The 16,006-nt window shown below is 42.4% G+C and overlaps 2 protein-coding genes across 3 annotated transcripts in view; one reads left to right on the top strand and one right to left on the bottom strand.

The window, feature by feature from the left end:
* Positions 1 to 12,448, bottom strand: part of Kif4a (kinesin family member 4A) — a 122,397-nt gene extending 109,949 nt beyond the window's left edge. Inside the window, exons 1-4 of one of the 2 annotated variants that reach the window (XM_052733491.1) lie at positions 12,322 to 12,448; positions 11,929 to 12,217; positions 11,705 to 11,819; positions 1,864 to 2,054 (exon numbers count right to left, since the gene is read on the bottom strand). In XM_052733491.1, coding sequence (XP_052589451.1) covers positions 1,864 to 2,054; positions 11,705 to 11,819; positions 11,929 to 12,048 — 426 coding nt within the window. In that variant the 5' untranslated portion in view covers positions 12,049 to 12,217; positions 12,322 to 12,448. Of the gene's footprint in view, positions 1 to 1,863; positions 2,055 to 11,704; positions 11,820 to 11,928 lie in introns of both variants that reach the window. The other variant, XM_052733481.1, reaches the window with a different exon arrangement.
* A 46-nt stretch (positions 12,449 to 12,494) lies between these two features.
* Pdzd11 (PDZ domain containing 11) lies at positions 12,495 to 15,946 on the top strand. Its single transcript, XM_052733471.1, has 7 exons — positions 12,495 to 12,615; positions 13,118 to 13,217; positions 13,825 to 13,908; positions 14,119 to 14,175; positions 14,878 to 14,976; positions 15,202 to 15,262; positions 15,406 to 15,946. Exons 2-7 carry the CDS (start codon positions 13,131 to 13,133, stop codon positions 15,438 to 15,440), a joined length of 423 nt encoding a protein of 140 aa, XP_052589431.1. The 5' UTR covers positions 12,495 to 12,615; positions 13,118 to 13,130; the 3' UTR covers positions 15,441 to 15,946.
* Positions 15,947 to 16,006: the final 60 nt, after the last annotated feature.

Below are 16,006 nucleotides of genomic sequence, written 5' to 3'. Positions count from 1 at the left end.
GAAATAGCAGGCACATGAAAAGTTATGTGGGTGTTCAAATTCAGTTCTAGTTCAAAGAAGATTTATTTGTATTTTAATTATGTGTATGTCTGTATGTATGTGGGTATGTATATGTGAATACAGGTGCCTGTGGAAGCCTGCAGCATCTGATCCCCTAGAGCTGGAGGAACTGCACCCAGGGTACTCTCCAAGAACAGCATGTGCTTCTAACCACTGAGACGTCTCTCCAGCTCCCAAAGTCAGTTCCTTAATGATACTATAACAGTATCACTTTTGCCAATTAAAATGTGAACAATGGCTGCTTATGGGGAGTGAGGGTGGAAGGTGGGAGCAAGGGAAGAGAGGAGTTGTAACTAATACGTCAATAAAACAGTAAAACTTTACTTAAGAGAATGTTTCATACATGATCAGCACTACACTTATTTACTGTTATTGCTGATGGCATTATTTAACATGCTAGTTTCTCAAATCATTTGTATATTCAATTACCTTGACCAAGGCTGGATTAATCAAGACTCAAGAAGGCTAATCTGGGTGGGGTTGGAGAGATGGATCAGTGGCTAAAAGTGTACTGCTCTTGTAGAGGACCCAAGTTTAGTCCCCAGCACCCACATCAGGCAGCTCACAAGTACCTGTAACTGTCGGGAATCTGCACTCACGTGCCCATACCCACACACATACAAATAGACATATACATAATTAAGAAGAAAACAAATCACTGGGCAGTTTTAATCCCAGCACTTAGGAGGCAGAGGCAGGAGGAGGATCTCTGTGAGTTCGAGGCCAGTCTGATCTACAGAAGTGAGTTCCAGGACAGGCTCCAAAAGCTACACAGAGAAATCCTGTCTCGAAAAACCAAAAAAAAAAAAAAAAAAAAAAAACCAAAAAACCAAAACAAACAAACAAACAAAAAGAATAAAATAAATCTTTAGAAAATAAAGGGTAATTGTAATAATCTTTAACCTCCTTCTAATTTTACCTCTTATATCTGAAAACATATTAACAACGATGAACTATTTATATACAATTTATAATTACATTATATCTGAGAACATATTACAACTCAACATCAGGATAAACTATTTACATACAATTTATAATTATATGCATAAATTTTATAAGTTTAATTCTTGTTCCTCATAGATATCACTGCACCACTGCAGTAGAACCAATAAACTAGCTTCTCAGAAGCCAAATTCTCCACATATGCCTTATGCCTTTTGGTGTCGTGAGGTTAGATACAATTGGCCAATCAATTTTATACTGATATACACTACCATGCAGGTTCCTATAAGGACAGGGTCTTTAAAATGTTAGTTCACTGATATCTCCCATGTACATGATCTATCTGAGTACCCAGATCAGGGTCTGGCACATAGTAGATGCTCAATAAGTATCTGTTGAGTAAATATACATTTTATCACCACTTACACAGTATAATATTTTGCCTAATTTTTAATAACATTCTTCATGAAGCAGCAGCAGCAGCAGCAGCAGCAGCAGCAGCAGCAGCACTGTAACTCAAGCCTTAGCAGTAAAGTGAAATGGAGCACTTTTCTGCATATTCCACAGGCAATCAGTGACACAAGCCAAACTAAAATTAAAGAATTCCTATCATAGTTTTGCATGGCAGTGCCAATTCTTATAACAATCAGATTAAGCAGATAATTCTAATTAAGAAAAGAACTGGGTCGGATCCAGATCCAACTGAGCAAGTAAGTTTTTGCTATCAATTTATTAAAATGCAATTTACTAAAAATTCAATTTACTAATTTGAGTCATGCCAGGAAAAATCTCATTTGGATGTATTTTCCTACTCAAAGATAATCTTGAAGTCAGAATAACTGGAGAGAAATCACTTACCTCCAAGTAAGACACTTTCAGAGTAAATTCAAAATCACTCTTTTTATTAATTTCTTTGAAGAGCAGTTGTATTACCCTGGGAATGACCCCAATAGTTGATTCATGTTCTTGCTCTGCAGTGTATGCACCTCCCATTGAATAGGTTTTTCCAGAACCAGTCTGCCCATAGGCCAGGACAGTTGCATTGTATCCTGGCAAAACAGAAGCCATATGGATAGTGGTGCTCAAAACGGTTCATTCAGTTAACAGTTGCTTTCTTAAGACAGAATCCTTTAATAGCAGCTACAAAGAAAAGGTCTGTGGATTCCATAAAAGCAAAGAAAAATACCGGCCTCAGACTGCACCACCTTGTGAAAGCACTTAAAAGCTAGGAAGTCAAATATCGATGTGACTAGGATAACAAAGGTAGCCAAATCATGGTAAAAGCCTTCCAAAGATTTATTCTTTGAGGATTATACTCCCTATCTCAACCAATTCTAAATTATGGAAAGTAAATAGAAGTCTTAGCAGTCACGGGGGTGGGTGGGCACATATTTTTTTATGAAAGCACATTCTTGCATTCCAGAATTCAGGTGGCTATGGCAGGAGGATTAAGAGTTGGGGTTGGAGAGATGGGTCAGTGGTTAAGAGCCCTGGCTGCACTTCCAAAGAACCCAGGTTTGATTCCCAGCACCCACATGGTAGCTACAACTGTCTGTAACTCCAGGTCCAGGGGATCTGATGCCCTCTCTGAGCAGCAGCTACACATGTGGTGCACAGACATACAAGAAGTCAAAACACCCATACACTTAAAATAAAAAGAAATAAATCTTTAAAGAAAAAAAAAGAGTTGGGATGGGGAGAGAATTTGAAAAGCCGCAACTTTTGTGTTTTTTTTTTTGTTGTTTTTTTTTTTTTTTACAACCGATGAAAAGTCCCTATCTGAACTATCTGAACATATACAGACCATATTGTCAGGATCCATGCAGAAATAGCATTTAAGTATGACTCAATGTCATATATATCCTTTGTTTTTATAGAGTATTAATAAAGAATAATCCATTTATAGATGCTTATGAACCAGGCCTGGTAGAGCTTTCCTGTTAATGCCAGCACTTTCAAGAGTTTAAGGCCAAGCTGGGTATGATAGAACACATCTTTAATCCCAGCATGCTGGAGGAAGAGGCAGGAGGATCCCTGAGTATGAGACAAGGAAGACAGTAATAGCGAGTTCTAGACCAACCGGGGTAAAACATTGAGACCCTGTTTCAAAAAAAGAAAAAAATTCAAGATCAGATTGAGTTACATAAGGATAGGGATACTCTGTCTCCAAAACAGGGCAGAAATTAAAGAAAAAAGTCCATGACACAATTAACTGGGGGCGGGGGGTGGGGGTGGGGTGGGGGGGAGGAAAAAATAGCAGGCTAAAAGTAATTTAAGTGTAAGTAAAAATAGAGGCAAAGATCAAGAGGCTGTGAATTCACATTGGGATGATTATCTGTGACTAATAGGATAGTAAACAACTTTGAGTTTTTTCTATTTGTATTTTATAAATTATTAAATGGAATGCAGCATGAAATAGTGGCTGTGTTCCTATTGTTGCCTATACAATCTGTATTGTTTGCAGAAAGGCAGGTAAGATGTATACCTGTTTGAGCTTAATTCAAATAAAAGTATTATTTTCTACATCTATTTTTATTTTTTGTCTTGCCAGAGAATATAGAATACTACTTGTACATTCCCTTTTATATCATAAGTTTTGAGTTTGGACCGAAACTGGAAGCAGGTAATCCTAGCTATAGCTATAGCAATATTTTTTAAAATAAACCATTAGATAATATATGGGTTGTTCACACATTCAATTTATTATTATAACTCACTAATTGACTATAAAGTAGGAGCTAAAGAAACTGTAAATTCAAATTTACTTCAACATCTAATAAATACCTCAGAAAGCCTTCCCTTATGGGAGGATTAGACACAGTCTAAAGGCAACTCTGTTAAAACAGCCATTGTATTTTTGCCAAAGCTGTCATCTACTATTTACCTAGATAATTTTGGAGTTAAAAAGAAAAATCTTGGGACTGGAGAGATGGCTTAGCAGTTATAAACACTGGCTGCTCTTCTAGAAGACCCAGGTTTGGTTCCCAGCACACACATGGTGGCTTACAACTACCAGAAACTCGAGTCTCAGGGGATCCAATGCCCTCTTCTGGCCTCTACAGACACTGCATGTACGTGTATACAAAAGCAAATCCAGTCAAAACACACATACGTAGAGCAAGCAAGCAAACAAACAAACAAACCCCCCAAACCCCACAACTTTTTAAAACCTAAAAATAGAAAATGAAAAAAAAAATTGAATTTTGAAAAAAAAAATGCTCATTTAACTGATAACTCTGAAGTTTTAAAAAGAACTTTCTGGTGTGGTAGTTCAACACCTTGAATTTCAGCACTTGGGAGGCAAAAGCAGGCAGATTTCTGTGGATTTTAAGCCAGCCTAGTCTACACAGCAAGTTCCAGGCAAGCCAGACCCTGTCAGAAGAGGAGAGGAGAGAAGAGGGGAGGGGAGGAGAGGGGAGGGGAGGGGGGGGAGGGGAGAGGGGGGAGGAGAGACCTTTCTGCTCTAAATGAAAGCTCTTAACCTGTAAATTGAAATGTTATAATATATTGCTGCTATAACCTGATATGACTGTGGGACAAGAGAATAACATTCTATAACTTTCTACAATATCACAGATAGGGACAAGCAGCAACATCTTGGGAAACCAGGTTTTAGTATTGTGTCTAAAACACTCAGGACTCTGGTACCAGGAGTCCAGAGTATAAGGGGATACTATTGAGCTGAATATAAAAAAAACTAGATTTGTTCCTGCATTTTTTTTTAGATTTATTTATTTATTATGTATACAATGTTCTGCCTGCACGTATGTCTACAGGCCAGAAGAGGGCACCAGATCTCATTACAGATGGTTGTGAGCCACCATGTGGTTGCTGGGAACTGAACTCAGGACCTCTAGAAGAGCAGTCAGTGCTCTTAACCTCTGAGCCATCTCTCCAGCCCCTTGTTCCTGCATTTAAGAATGGTGTTAAGCCGGGCGGTGGTGGCGCACGCCTTTAATCCCAGCACTCGGGAGGCAGAGCCAGGCGGATCTCTGTGAGTTCGAGGCCAGCCTGGTCTACAAAGTGAGTTCCAGGAAAGGCGCAAAACTACACAGAGAAACCCTGTCTCGAAAAACCAAAAAAAAAAAAAAAAAAAAAAAAGAATGGTGTTAAGTCGGGTGGCAGTGGTGCACGCCTTTAATCCCAACACTCGGGAGGCAGAGCCAGGTGGATCTCTGTGAGTTCAAGGCCAGTCTGGTCTACAGAGCGAGATCCAGGACAGGCACCAAAACTACACAGAGAAACCCTGTCTCAAAAAAACAAAACAAAACAAAATAAAAAACAAACAAGCCGGGCGGTGGTGGTGCACGCCTTTAATCCCAGCACTCGGGAGGCAGAGCCAGGCGGATCTCTGTGAGTTCGAGGCCAGCCTGGGCTACCAAGTGAGTTCCAGGACAGGCGCAAAGCTACACAGAGAAACCCTGTCTCGAAAAACCAAAAAAAAAAAAAAAAAAAAAAAAAAAAATGGTGTTAAACACATGTATATCTGAATCACTTTATACTTGCTGTTGTCTTCAAATAATAGTTTCATTTCCGTATTTCCCGGGTTAAGAATACAAAAGGAGGGGCTGAAGGAATGGCTCTGTGGTTAAGAGAATGCGCTGCTCTTCCACAGGACCTGAGTTCAACTCCCAAGCACCCACTTCAGGTGGCTCACAACCACCTCCAGAGGAATCTGACACTTCTGGCCTCTATGGACACCTGGACTCATGTGCACATACTCTCACAGAGAAAGAAAGGTAGGCAGGCAGGCAGAAAAGACAGACACGCACATAATAAAAAATAGATAAATAAAAAGTACAACTATTGCACTCTTACTAAACTATGGAAGCACATTTGAGGAAACTGACCAGATAGTGAAGAGTCTAAAAAAATATATTGTTTCATAAATGGCTAAAGAAAACAGGGGTGGTAGCTGGGCATGGTGGCTCAGGCCTGTAAGCCTGACATTCGGGAGAATGAGACAAAAGAATTAGGAGTTCACAGCTGGTCTCTACTGCATTCCATAATGAATTCAAAGTCTGCTGTTTTCAAAACAATGAGACTCTGTTTTCAAAACAAATAACAGGATACATGTGATATGAAGGGGAAATGAGGGAAATGGTGGCAGAAGAGCTAGAGAGGACAATACGGGAGAGGGAGGGCAGAGGGACAAATAATACTAAAGATGTTTGAAGATTCCATAAGGAATCATACTATTTTTATTAAAATTACATGTAATACATATAAGTGTATGTATATGCATATATAGTTTAAATGAACTTATGCCACCTGGGTTGACAATGTTCCCCCTCAGGAGTCATAGATTATCTAACAAAAATCCTAGTACTAGAAATGAGAAACCTCCTTTCAAGCTGTTGGTCAGAGGAGACGAGAGACTCCCGGTACAATACAGGCTACTACTGTTGCATTCCAGAGGCTGAAGGTTAAGTCCTGTTGCTGAGGAGACCGTGCACTTTGGACACTGGACTTGGGGATCTACAATGGATCTGACCTGGAAGCCTCCTCCCTGGGGACTAGCTTTCATAGCATATGAAGGTGCTATGCGAACTGCCAAGCAAGGGAAGTAACCAATAGTCCTACCTAGCTGTGAAGCCTATGAACCACAACAATGACCAGCATAGCATGATATCCCTAAAGGTTCAATAGTGACACTCATTATCTTGGTGGTAACCAACTGCTTTCTAATTGGACTAAGGCCCCCTTAACATGAAGGAAATCATGCCTGTACTCAGAACCTAGACAATTACCCGAGGTTAGTGAGGTCATGGATCTTGTAGAACCTACTACAGCTGCATTACTAGACCAGTACAATTCCTAATTGCATTCTAAATACTTATCCTTATACCCACCTAGAAAAGACAGACAGGCTTCACTCATGATACCTCAACAGTATAGATGCCTAAACAAGACCTGAAGAAGGCCAATACCAACAGACATGCTAACATGGAAGGGAGAAACCTCACAGGGCCCCACTCTTACACAAAGAACTACAGGCAATTAACAGCTGCTGAGAGAGAGGGAGAATTAGTCTTCCCCAGGGATGTTCCCCCTTAATTGGTTAAGTGGTCAGTCCTGAAATCATATACATATAAGCAACACTAAACAGACTCAGCAGGTTCTATTTACATATTATGCACTGGAGAGAGACAGAGAGAGAGACAGAGACAGAGAGAGAGAGTGTTGTGTTAACTATAACAATTAAAAATATGCCATATACTTAAGGGAAAAAGCGGTGAGACATGTTAGGAGTTGGAGGGGGGAAAGGAAGGGAGAACAATTTAATTATTAAAAATAAATAGGATGAGGAAGAGAGTGGAGGGAAGAAATAGTTAATTAGATGAGAATTAAACAAAATCATAGAAAAGAGAAAAGTAATTAGAAGAGAATTAGAACCATATGTTTTTCAAATATGCAAAAAGGCAAGAAAACACTAACTTTACAGTAAGTGGGAAAATTTGGCAGATTTATACCTTAGATTATCAGAATGAACATCAGCAGTAATAGACAAATCAAAAACCATACTGCCTGACAGGAATCAGTGAGAATACAGAAGCACACCTGTGGTGTTTCTGGCTAAAAAACACACAGCTCAAATTTTATCATAATGTCAGATAAAAGCAAACAGAAACATATAGGTAAGTGCTCTGTAATCTTCAAGTATCAAGACAATGAAAGTTTAAAAGAACACAGTAAACAAACGTTCAAGAACTACTTCATACTTGGGGACTAAATAACATGATTTTTGAACTCAATCCGTTTGCTAGTAAAGGACATTAATAAAACAATTGGCAAAGCGTGACTAGGTCTGGGGTTAGATGGTAGTAATGTGATAATGCAACTCGACAGGAAACAGTAAAGTATTCAGGGATCACTTGGTCAACAACTTATCACAAAGGATTCTGGGAAAAATGGCTTCTTTATGCTGTTCTTGCAATGTTTCTGGAACTACCATGTTCAAGTTCTAAAACAAGGGATTTAGTCTGGGAGTAGAGCTCACTTTGTACTTTCCTAGCATGCAAAAGCCCTGGTTTGCTTCCCAGCACACAATAAACCAAACCAAGGACGGAGGTGCACATCTGGAATCCTGACACTTGGGAGGTCACAGGGAGACCCAAAAGTTCAAGGTCATCCCTGGTTATTTAGTGAGTTCCAGGAAAGCTTGCACTGCATTGAGACCTTGTCTCAAAAAAAAAAAAAACAGGGCTGGCAAGATGGCCTGGTGAGTAACAGCACTTACTGCCAAACCTGACGACCTGCCTTTGGTCCCCAGAGCCCGAACAGTGGAAGAACTAACTCTGGCACGTTGTTCTCTGACCTTCACATGTTCATTGTGACACATCAGCACACACAATTCACACTAAACAAATAAATAAATAAATGTAAAAAAATAAATGAATAAATAAAGGTTGGGTCTGGGGAAATGGCCCAGTGGGCAAATTGCTTGGTGTGCAAGCCTAAAAACCTGAATTCAGCTATCTAGTACCTACATAAAAACTGGGCATGGCCGGGCGGTGGTGGCGCACGCCTTTAATCCCAGCACTCGGGAGGCAGAGCCAGGCGGATCTCTGTGAGTTCGAGGCCAGCCTGGGCTACCAAGTGAGTTCCAGGACAGGCGCAAAGCTACACAGAGAAACCCTGTCTCGAAAAACCAAAAAAAAAAAAAAAAACTGGGCATGGTAACATACATCTGTGTAAACCCAGCACTGGGAGGGCAGACACAGGTGGATCCTGGGGACTTGCCAGCCAGTCAGTCTAGCTGAAATGGTTCAGTGAGGAACCCTGCCTCAAAAAACAAAAAAAGATAGAGAGCAATGGAGGAAAACACCTGTTGACCTCTGACCTCTAAAAGACATGCATGAGCAAGGACACCTGTACAGACATGTGCATACATTTAGATATTCACTATACCCCGAGACATGGCATCATTTAAGTTTTGTTATTTGTTTTTTGACTTTTTCTTTTTGGTTTTACGAGACAGAGTTTCTCTGTGTATTCCTGGCTGTCCTGAAACTCCCTCTGTAGAGCAGGCTGGCCTTAAACTCAGAGATCCACCTGCCTCTGCCTCCCTGAGTGCTGGGATTAAAGACAAGAGCGACCACTGCCTGGCTTAAGTTTTCTTTTTTAACTCTATTACAGGGAAAACACTGTAGTTCAGCAATAATCCTTTGTGATAAGTTGTTGACCTAGTGATCCTTGAACTCATTTTTTTCCTGAACAATTTGTGATGAACTTATTTATGAGTGTGTGTACCTGTGTGAGTTTATGTGCACCACATGCATGCAGGTGCCTGTGGAGGCCAGAGGGCATCAGATAACCTGCAACTGGAGTTATGAGTAGTTGTGAGCTGCTTGATGTGAGTGTGGGGAACCAAACCTGGGTCATCTGCAAGAGCAGTAAGCATTCTTAACCACTGAGCCATGAGTCCAGTACCTATGGTATCCCTTTTAAAGGATGAAAACATACTTGACTAGCTGTTGCTTAGAAGGCTTGAGCTTATCTAGAATGTTGAACAAAGATCACTGGGTAGAAATTACTGGGTGGTAAATAGCTTTTCAGTATTGAGATCCTTGTTGCATAAATAAAGTTGTATAAAGGCTGATGAGATAGATAGTTCAGCACAACGATTTCAATACCTGGGACACACATGGTAGGAGAGGACCATCTCCTGTAAGCTGTCCTCTGACTCCCCTCTCCCACACTGTGACACACACTCACACAAAATAATAACTGTAAAAACAAACAAACAAGCAAACGGAGTTGTCCAAAAGAAAGCAGCTCTCAAGTGGGCTACTCTATGATTCTATGACTTCTCTGTCAAAGGAAAAATATAAACAGACACTGGAGGTGGTTGTAGTGGTGCATGCGCAGAACTCCAAGACTTTAGGGGGAAAGACAGAAGGATCAGGAGTTAAAGGTCAGCTTCTGCTACATATCTAGTTTGAGGTCATCCTGGGCTAAATGAGACCCTGCCACAAACAAGACACTGGAAGTTCATCTAATTGCTAGAAAGCATTTTTTCTTTAGATGAAAAGTTAAGCTAGATTGTATGCAATGTATTTTATAATTTAAAAGCGCTAATATGATATGGTTCTAATTTTTAAATGAATAGCTGTTGAGATCTGCATAAGATCAAGCCAGCCAAAATCCCAGCAGGGATACAGGGTGCCACTCACGAAGTCCCACACCTAGCTGAGGAACTACTAGCAATTGATGGTTACTAGAGGAAGGATCACTTTTCTTCAGGGATCTGGCCTGCAGAAGCTACCCACGCTCAATAAGATGTTTCTACATACTGGCAGCACTAAACAGACTTTGTGTTTAAGGAAAAAAAAAGAGTGTATGTGCTGGAGACAGGGGAAGAATTAGAGGAGAGGAGACAGGAGATTTGATAAAAACACGTTATATACATGTATGAAATTCTCAAATAATTAGAAAAAATGAGTAACCACTGTACTAAAATAACAATTAGACATCTTTGAGGTTCTACTCTCTTTGGAATCCTGCTATTAAAACCTTAGCTTCTGCAGTAAAGATTATTAACTGGTCATAGTATTTAAGGGCTTTAAAAAAATATCTAAAAAATTCTACTCATCATTCAATACCTATCTCAAAAGTTCCCTATGCTTGGAAATTCACCTAAACTCCCCTAAAAGGAGTTAGTGCCAACCTTCTATTTTTCATAACCACTTTGTAGGAAAGTAGTGAAACTTCTACAGTAGGACTCATTGTGTGTATTCACACATGCTACACATTAAACAGGGTCTCACTATGTAGGGCTGGCCTGGAACCCTATATGTGTATATCAGACCAGGCTGCCCTTGAATTTACAGAGATTCACTTTCCTCTGCCTGCCGGGATTAAAAGCATGCACCATCACATCCATTTTGGGGTACATTATGAGTTTAAAGCTAGCCTGGAATATAAGAAACTCTAGGGAAAGAAGAAAAGAAAAATCACACAAAAAATTTTAAAATACGTGTAAAATTTTAAGGTTTGTTTGCGATGTCTTCAAACTCACTTACGTAGTCCTCTCCCTGTTCTCTGACCCTCTGGACTTTGAACTCCTTCAGAGCCCAGAGGCTATATTACTTATCTGAATGCTGTGGCTCGGGACTCCAGCAGGTTGACACACCATCAGCTATATATAAAGACCATATAGTCTATATTTTGCTTTGTTTTTTTGTGTGTTTGTGTGACAGGGTTTCTTTGTGTAGCCCAGGCTGGCCTGGAACTCAGAGCTCTGCCTGCCTTTCCCTCCCAAACCCTGGGATTAAAGGCGTGTGCCACCATACTCAGAGCTGTGATCCCAAGACAACAAAAATATGTCTAGGTCAAAGATAAACAGGACAATCTAAAACTAGCTTCAAGGGTAGAAAGACTTTCACAAATTTTACTAGGCTGTGAGGGTTTTTTTTTGGTTTTTTTTTTTTTTTTTTTTTTTTTTTTGGTTTTTCGAGACAGGGTTTCTCTGTGTAGCTTTGCGCCTTTCCTGGAACTCGCTTTGGAGACCAGGCTGGCCTCGAACTCACAGAGATCCGCCTGGCTCTGCCTCCCGAGTGCTGGGATTAAAGGCGTGCGCCACCACCGCCATCCTTTTTTAAGGATGGAATCTGTTTCAGCCCTTCCTATTTGTAGTGCCTATATGACCCACCCATAATATATGCTCAAAAAAGGTCAGTGAATTAAACAGCCTCACCTTTAAATATGCCTTTTATGAGTGGAGCTACTGCTGTATTAAAGACCTCTTCCTGTTCAGTCGAGGGGTCAAACACAAAATCGTAGGTAAACGATTTATCAGTACCAACCACCACCTGCAAAAGGCAAGAGACAAGGCTTGGGGCGGAGCTAAACACCCAGACCACGCCCCTCGCTGCTGCCTAGCCGCCGCAGCTGTGGAGAGGGCTCTCCACTCTTACCCACCTGAGGCTCTCCGGGCACAAAGGAAAGGCACGTCTGGCAGCCCTCATTAATCTCTTTAGCGACCAGGGGGCGACAACGCAGTGCCACTCTTACAGGAATTCCCTTCACCTCTTCTTTCATGGTCGCAGCTCGGGAGGTGTCGGCGCGGAGGAGGCTGGCCGGAGTGGAAAGTCCCGCAGGCAGTAGGAGACCTCGGAACTCGGCGGTGCAGCCTCCCTCCCAGCGGGATCCCTGTCTCGGGTCACTCTCAGACTTGGCCACCGTCTACTCAGTCCCAACACTGTGCTATCTGAAATCAAACGACAATAAACTCCAGCGGACACAGCAACCACGCCAAAGCCCTAGCGTGCTATGAAAGGGCAGGATCTGAGCTCCCGCGGCCCCGTAACTCACCAAGCTAAATGTCCTTTTCCCGGATCTTCCCTGGCGCCCTGTTCCAACTGGAGCTTTAACCGCCAAGTTTCAAATTGATCCCAGAGGCGACAGCCAATCGGAGCGCAGACGGCCTGTGACAGGAGCACGCGTGTGAGCACGCACAACGTGACGCCGGGGGGGGGCGGGGGGGCTTGGGAGCTGGCTCGCTGAAAGCGAGCTCCGCCTGTGCTCGCTGCTAGCAAGCATCCGCTTCCGGTTCCTGGGCCGAATTGGCGGCGAGCCGAGGCGCCGCGGAGGGAGGCCTGTTTGCCGGTGAGGTGGTGCTGCGTGAAGTGGTCGTGGGCGCGGGATTCGGGCGGGATGCGGGACCCGGATCTGGAAGGCAGTCGGTCCTGACGGAGTCCACCTGTAGACAGCACCTTTACTAAGCACCTCTAGAGAAAGTGGGACGGTGCCTGTCCCCAAGCCCTATGGGATAGTTAAGAGTTGGCACTCCCTTGCTGTTTTAAAGTAGACCTTTGTAGATACGATCCTAATTTCCTCATCCCTAGGTTGAAGGTGGTGACACCAGTATTTATAGAATTGTGAGAAATGAGAACATGCCATTAGAGTGCTAAACAAGGTCCTAGGCATCTAGATATTTAGAAAAATTGATAGATTTTTTTTTTTTTGCCACCTTTCCCGCTCCAGTCTTAACACCTCCGTGTGGGCTAGGCCCATAAATGGATGACCTTAGGATGGGATGCCTTCTGAAACTTAAGAGAGCTTGGTTCTTTTAAAATCATTTTTGTTTGCTTTGATTTATCCTTTTCAGGGCTTTGCCTGAAATGGACACCCGGATCCCTTATGATGACTACCCAGTGGTTTTCCTGCCTGCCTATGAGAATCCTCCAGCATGGATTCCTCCTCATGAGGTGGGAACCATCTGCATTCCTGAATAAGGACTACCCACCTCCAAGTATGAGATATACGAAAGATAAAGTGGCAGGGTTATGCAACTCAATGGAGAATGAATCTTAGGTGAATTCCAAGCAACAGGGATCCATTGGAAACTTCTTGTAGAGTCATCCTGCCAGAGCACGCAAGTGAATTCTGAAAATTCACAACCTTAGTTTCCATCCTGTCAGTAAAAAAATAAAAAATAAAAAAAAAAAAGAATAGTGATCTATGGGGCTGCTAGTCCTGAGATGGAACATCTCATTTAGACTGTTACTATGTAAACTGAGTCTATGACTTTACCACTTCCTGACTTATAGCTGATTTATTAATGTTCTAAAGGAAGGTAGATGTGACATCTAAGACTGGGAATAAGATTTCTGAGATTAGCCGGGCGGTGGTGGCGCACGCCTTTAATCCCAGCACTCGGGAGGCAGAGCCAGGCGGATCTCTGTGAATTTGAGGCCAGCCTGGTCTACAGAGCGAGTTCCAGGAAAGGCGCAAAGCTACACAGAGAAACCCTGTCTCGAAAAAACCAAAAAAAAAAAAAAAAAAAAAGATTTCTGAGATTTCTGTGTCTTGCAGAGAGTGTACCACCCAGACTACAACAATGAGTTGACCCAGTTTCTGCCCCGAATTGTCACACTGAAGAAGCCCCCTGGTGCTCAGGTAAACTTACAGAGGTTCCTATTCTGGTCTACATTTTGTCCATGCCAGAAGTTGGCCATGGTTGGGGTGTAGATGTAGATTGGGAAGTAGGTGACCAGAAAAGCTGACACTTCCATAGTGTCTCATTTTCTTCTGAGTACACTGATGCTCCTAAATGTTCTTGTGTTTGTGGTCTGTACTGAGTCCCCATTCTGTGCTCCTGTCTTACAGTTGGGATTTAACATCCGAGGAGGAAAGGCCTCCCAGCTAGGCATCTTCATCTCCAAGGTCTGTGTATGAATGTGTGTGTGGCAAACTATATTACTAGCTACTTCCCTTTTAACAAAGGGTATTTATTAAAATACACTGGTACCCCAATGGCTGGAAAATGGATGAGGCAGTAGAGTCATAGAATGGACATAATAGGAACTCACCCTTTCCTTCTCAAAATTGCATTGGGTCAGGTATGGTGGGGCATGCCAGTAATCTGAGGACTCTAGAGGCAGAAGCAGGAAGATAGGGAGTAGGTAATAAGAATCTATAAAGCAGGCTGGGCGGCGGTGGTGGTGGCGGCGCACACCTTTAATCCCAGCACTCTGGAGGCAGAGGCAAGTGGATCTCTGAGTTTAAGGACAGCCAGGGCTACACAGAGAAACTTTCTTGAAAAAAAAAAAACCAAACAACAAAAAAGAATCTATAAAGCCAAGGGCATGCTTTTGATCCCAGCACTCGGGAGGCAGAGGAGATGGATCTGTGAGTTCAAGACTGCCTGGTGTATGGATCGAGTTCCAGTACTACACAAAGAAACCCTGTCTCAAAAACCAAAAAAGAAAAAAAGGCCGAAAACAAACTGAGAACCAAATTTCATTTGACAAGCCACAATCTCCCTGTGGTGTCCCAGAAATAACACATTTGAACAGCACTGCATTTCTCCTGCAGTCTCCCGAAACTATTCCATCTCAATCACATATGGTATCCCTTTACTAACAGGTGATTCCAGACTCGGATGCACATCGAGCAGGACTTCAAGAAGGGGACCAAGTTCTAGCTGTGAATGATGTGGATTTCCAGGATATTGAGCACAGCAAAGTAAGCATGGCACATGGGCTGTAGTTGTGTAAGAAGCCATCTCAGGTAGGACAGGTTGGACAGGATTAGCCTAATCTGTAAGAAAGCATCTCTTCAAGGGAAATGTACCAGAAGAGAGCAGCCATCAGTGACCTAGATGTCTGAAGTGGCACATTATATTCCTTTGTTATGTTTCTGTCCTGGGTAATATCTCTTCATTTGTACAAGCTGCCGTGTTCCTTCCAGGCTGTTGAAATCCTGAAGACAGCCCGAGAAATCAGCATGCGTGTGCGCTTCTTTCCTTACAGTAAGGCACTTGTTTTCTTACATGGCAGGGTTCTAGGTAACTAGAACTCCTTTTAATGTGGATAACAGCAAACCCTGGAAGTTGGGAATGGGAAGTTGGGAGCTCAGCCTGAAAATAATGTTCTGTGTTCTTTCCTACCCCAGATTATCATCGGCAAAAGGAGAGGACTGTGCACTAGAGACTTGCAGCCCACAGCCCTCCACGTGGACTCTGCCAGAGCAAGCTGGCTAGCCCTCCGAGAAGCCAGGCAGGAAATTCTACTCTCAGCGCCTTCCTGGCTTAGTGGATGGGGAGGATGGGGAGACAGCTTACCAGCTGCATTCTATATAAACTGTACTGTACTTGGAGTTCCCTAGTTTCATAGGTGAGTTTTATTCTGGAAAAGGAGAAAGATGATGCTGTCTAGATGTCTGTAGCCTATGTAGAAAGCCAGCTGGAAAGCAACTGGCATTTATCAGGTACCACAGATCGGTCACTTAGCATTTTATTTGTAGGAATCAGTAGAAAAAACGAGTCTGAGGGGCCTTCCATCTGATTTGCCTGGCCATGCCATCCAGTCCCCGTACATATACTTTGGAGTCCCATGCACTTGGGAGACTCCAAAGAGACACTGTTTTTGCCCCTTCCTCCTCGTCCCCCGAAGTAAAAACACAATACTGAATAAATGTGGCTTGAGTGATACTATTTGGATATAAAATATCATTGAGTAAAAACAAACCCACCACAAGCAAACACTGGAAAAAA

Source organism: Peromyscus californicus, unplaced genomic scaffold (assembly GCF_007827085.1).
Source record: "Peromyscus californicus insignis strain IS unplaced genomic scaffold, ASM782708v3 Scaffold_10__1_contigs__length_136768540, whole genome shotgun sequence".
In the NCBI taxonomy this organism is placed as follows: domain Eukaryota; kingdom Metazoa; phylum Chordata; class Mammalia; order Rodentia; family Cricetidae; genus Peromyscus; species Peromyscus californicus.
The sequence above is the reverse complement of the archived record's forward strand: the minus strand, read 5'-3'. Positions and strand labels throughout refer to the sequence as shown.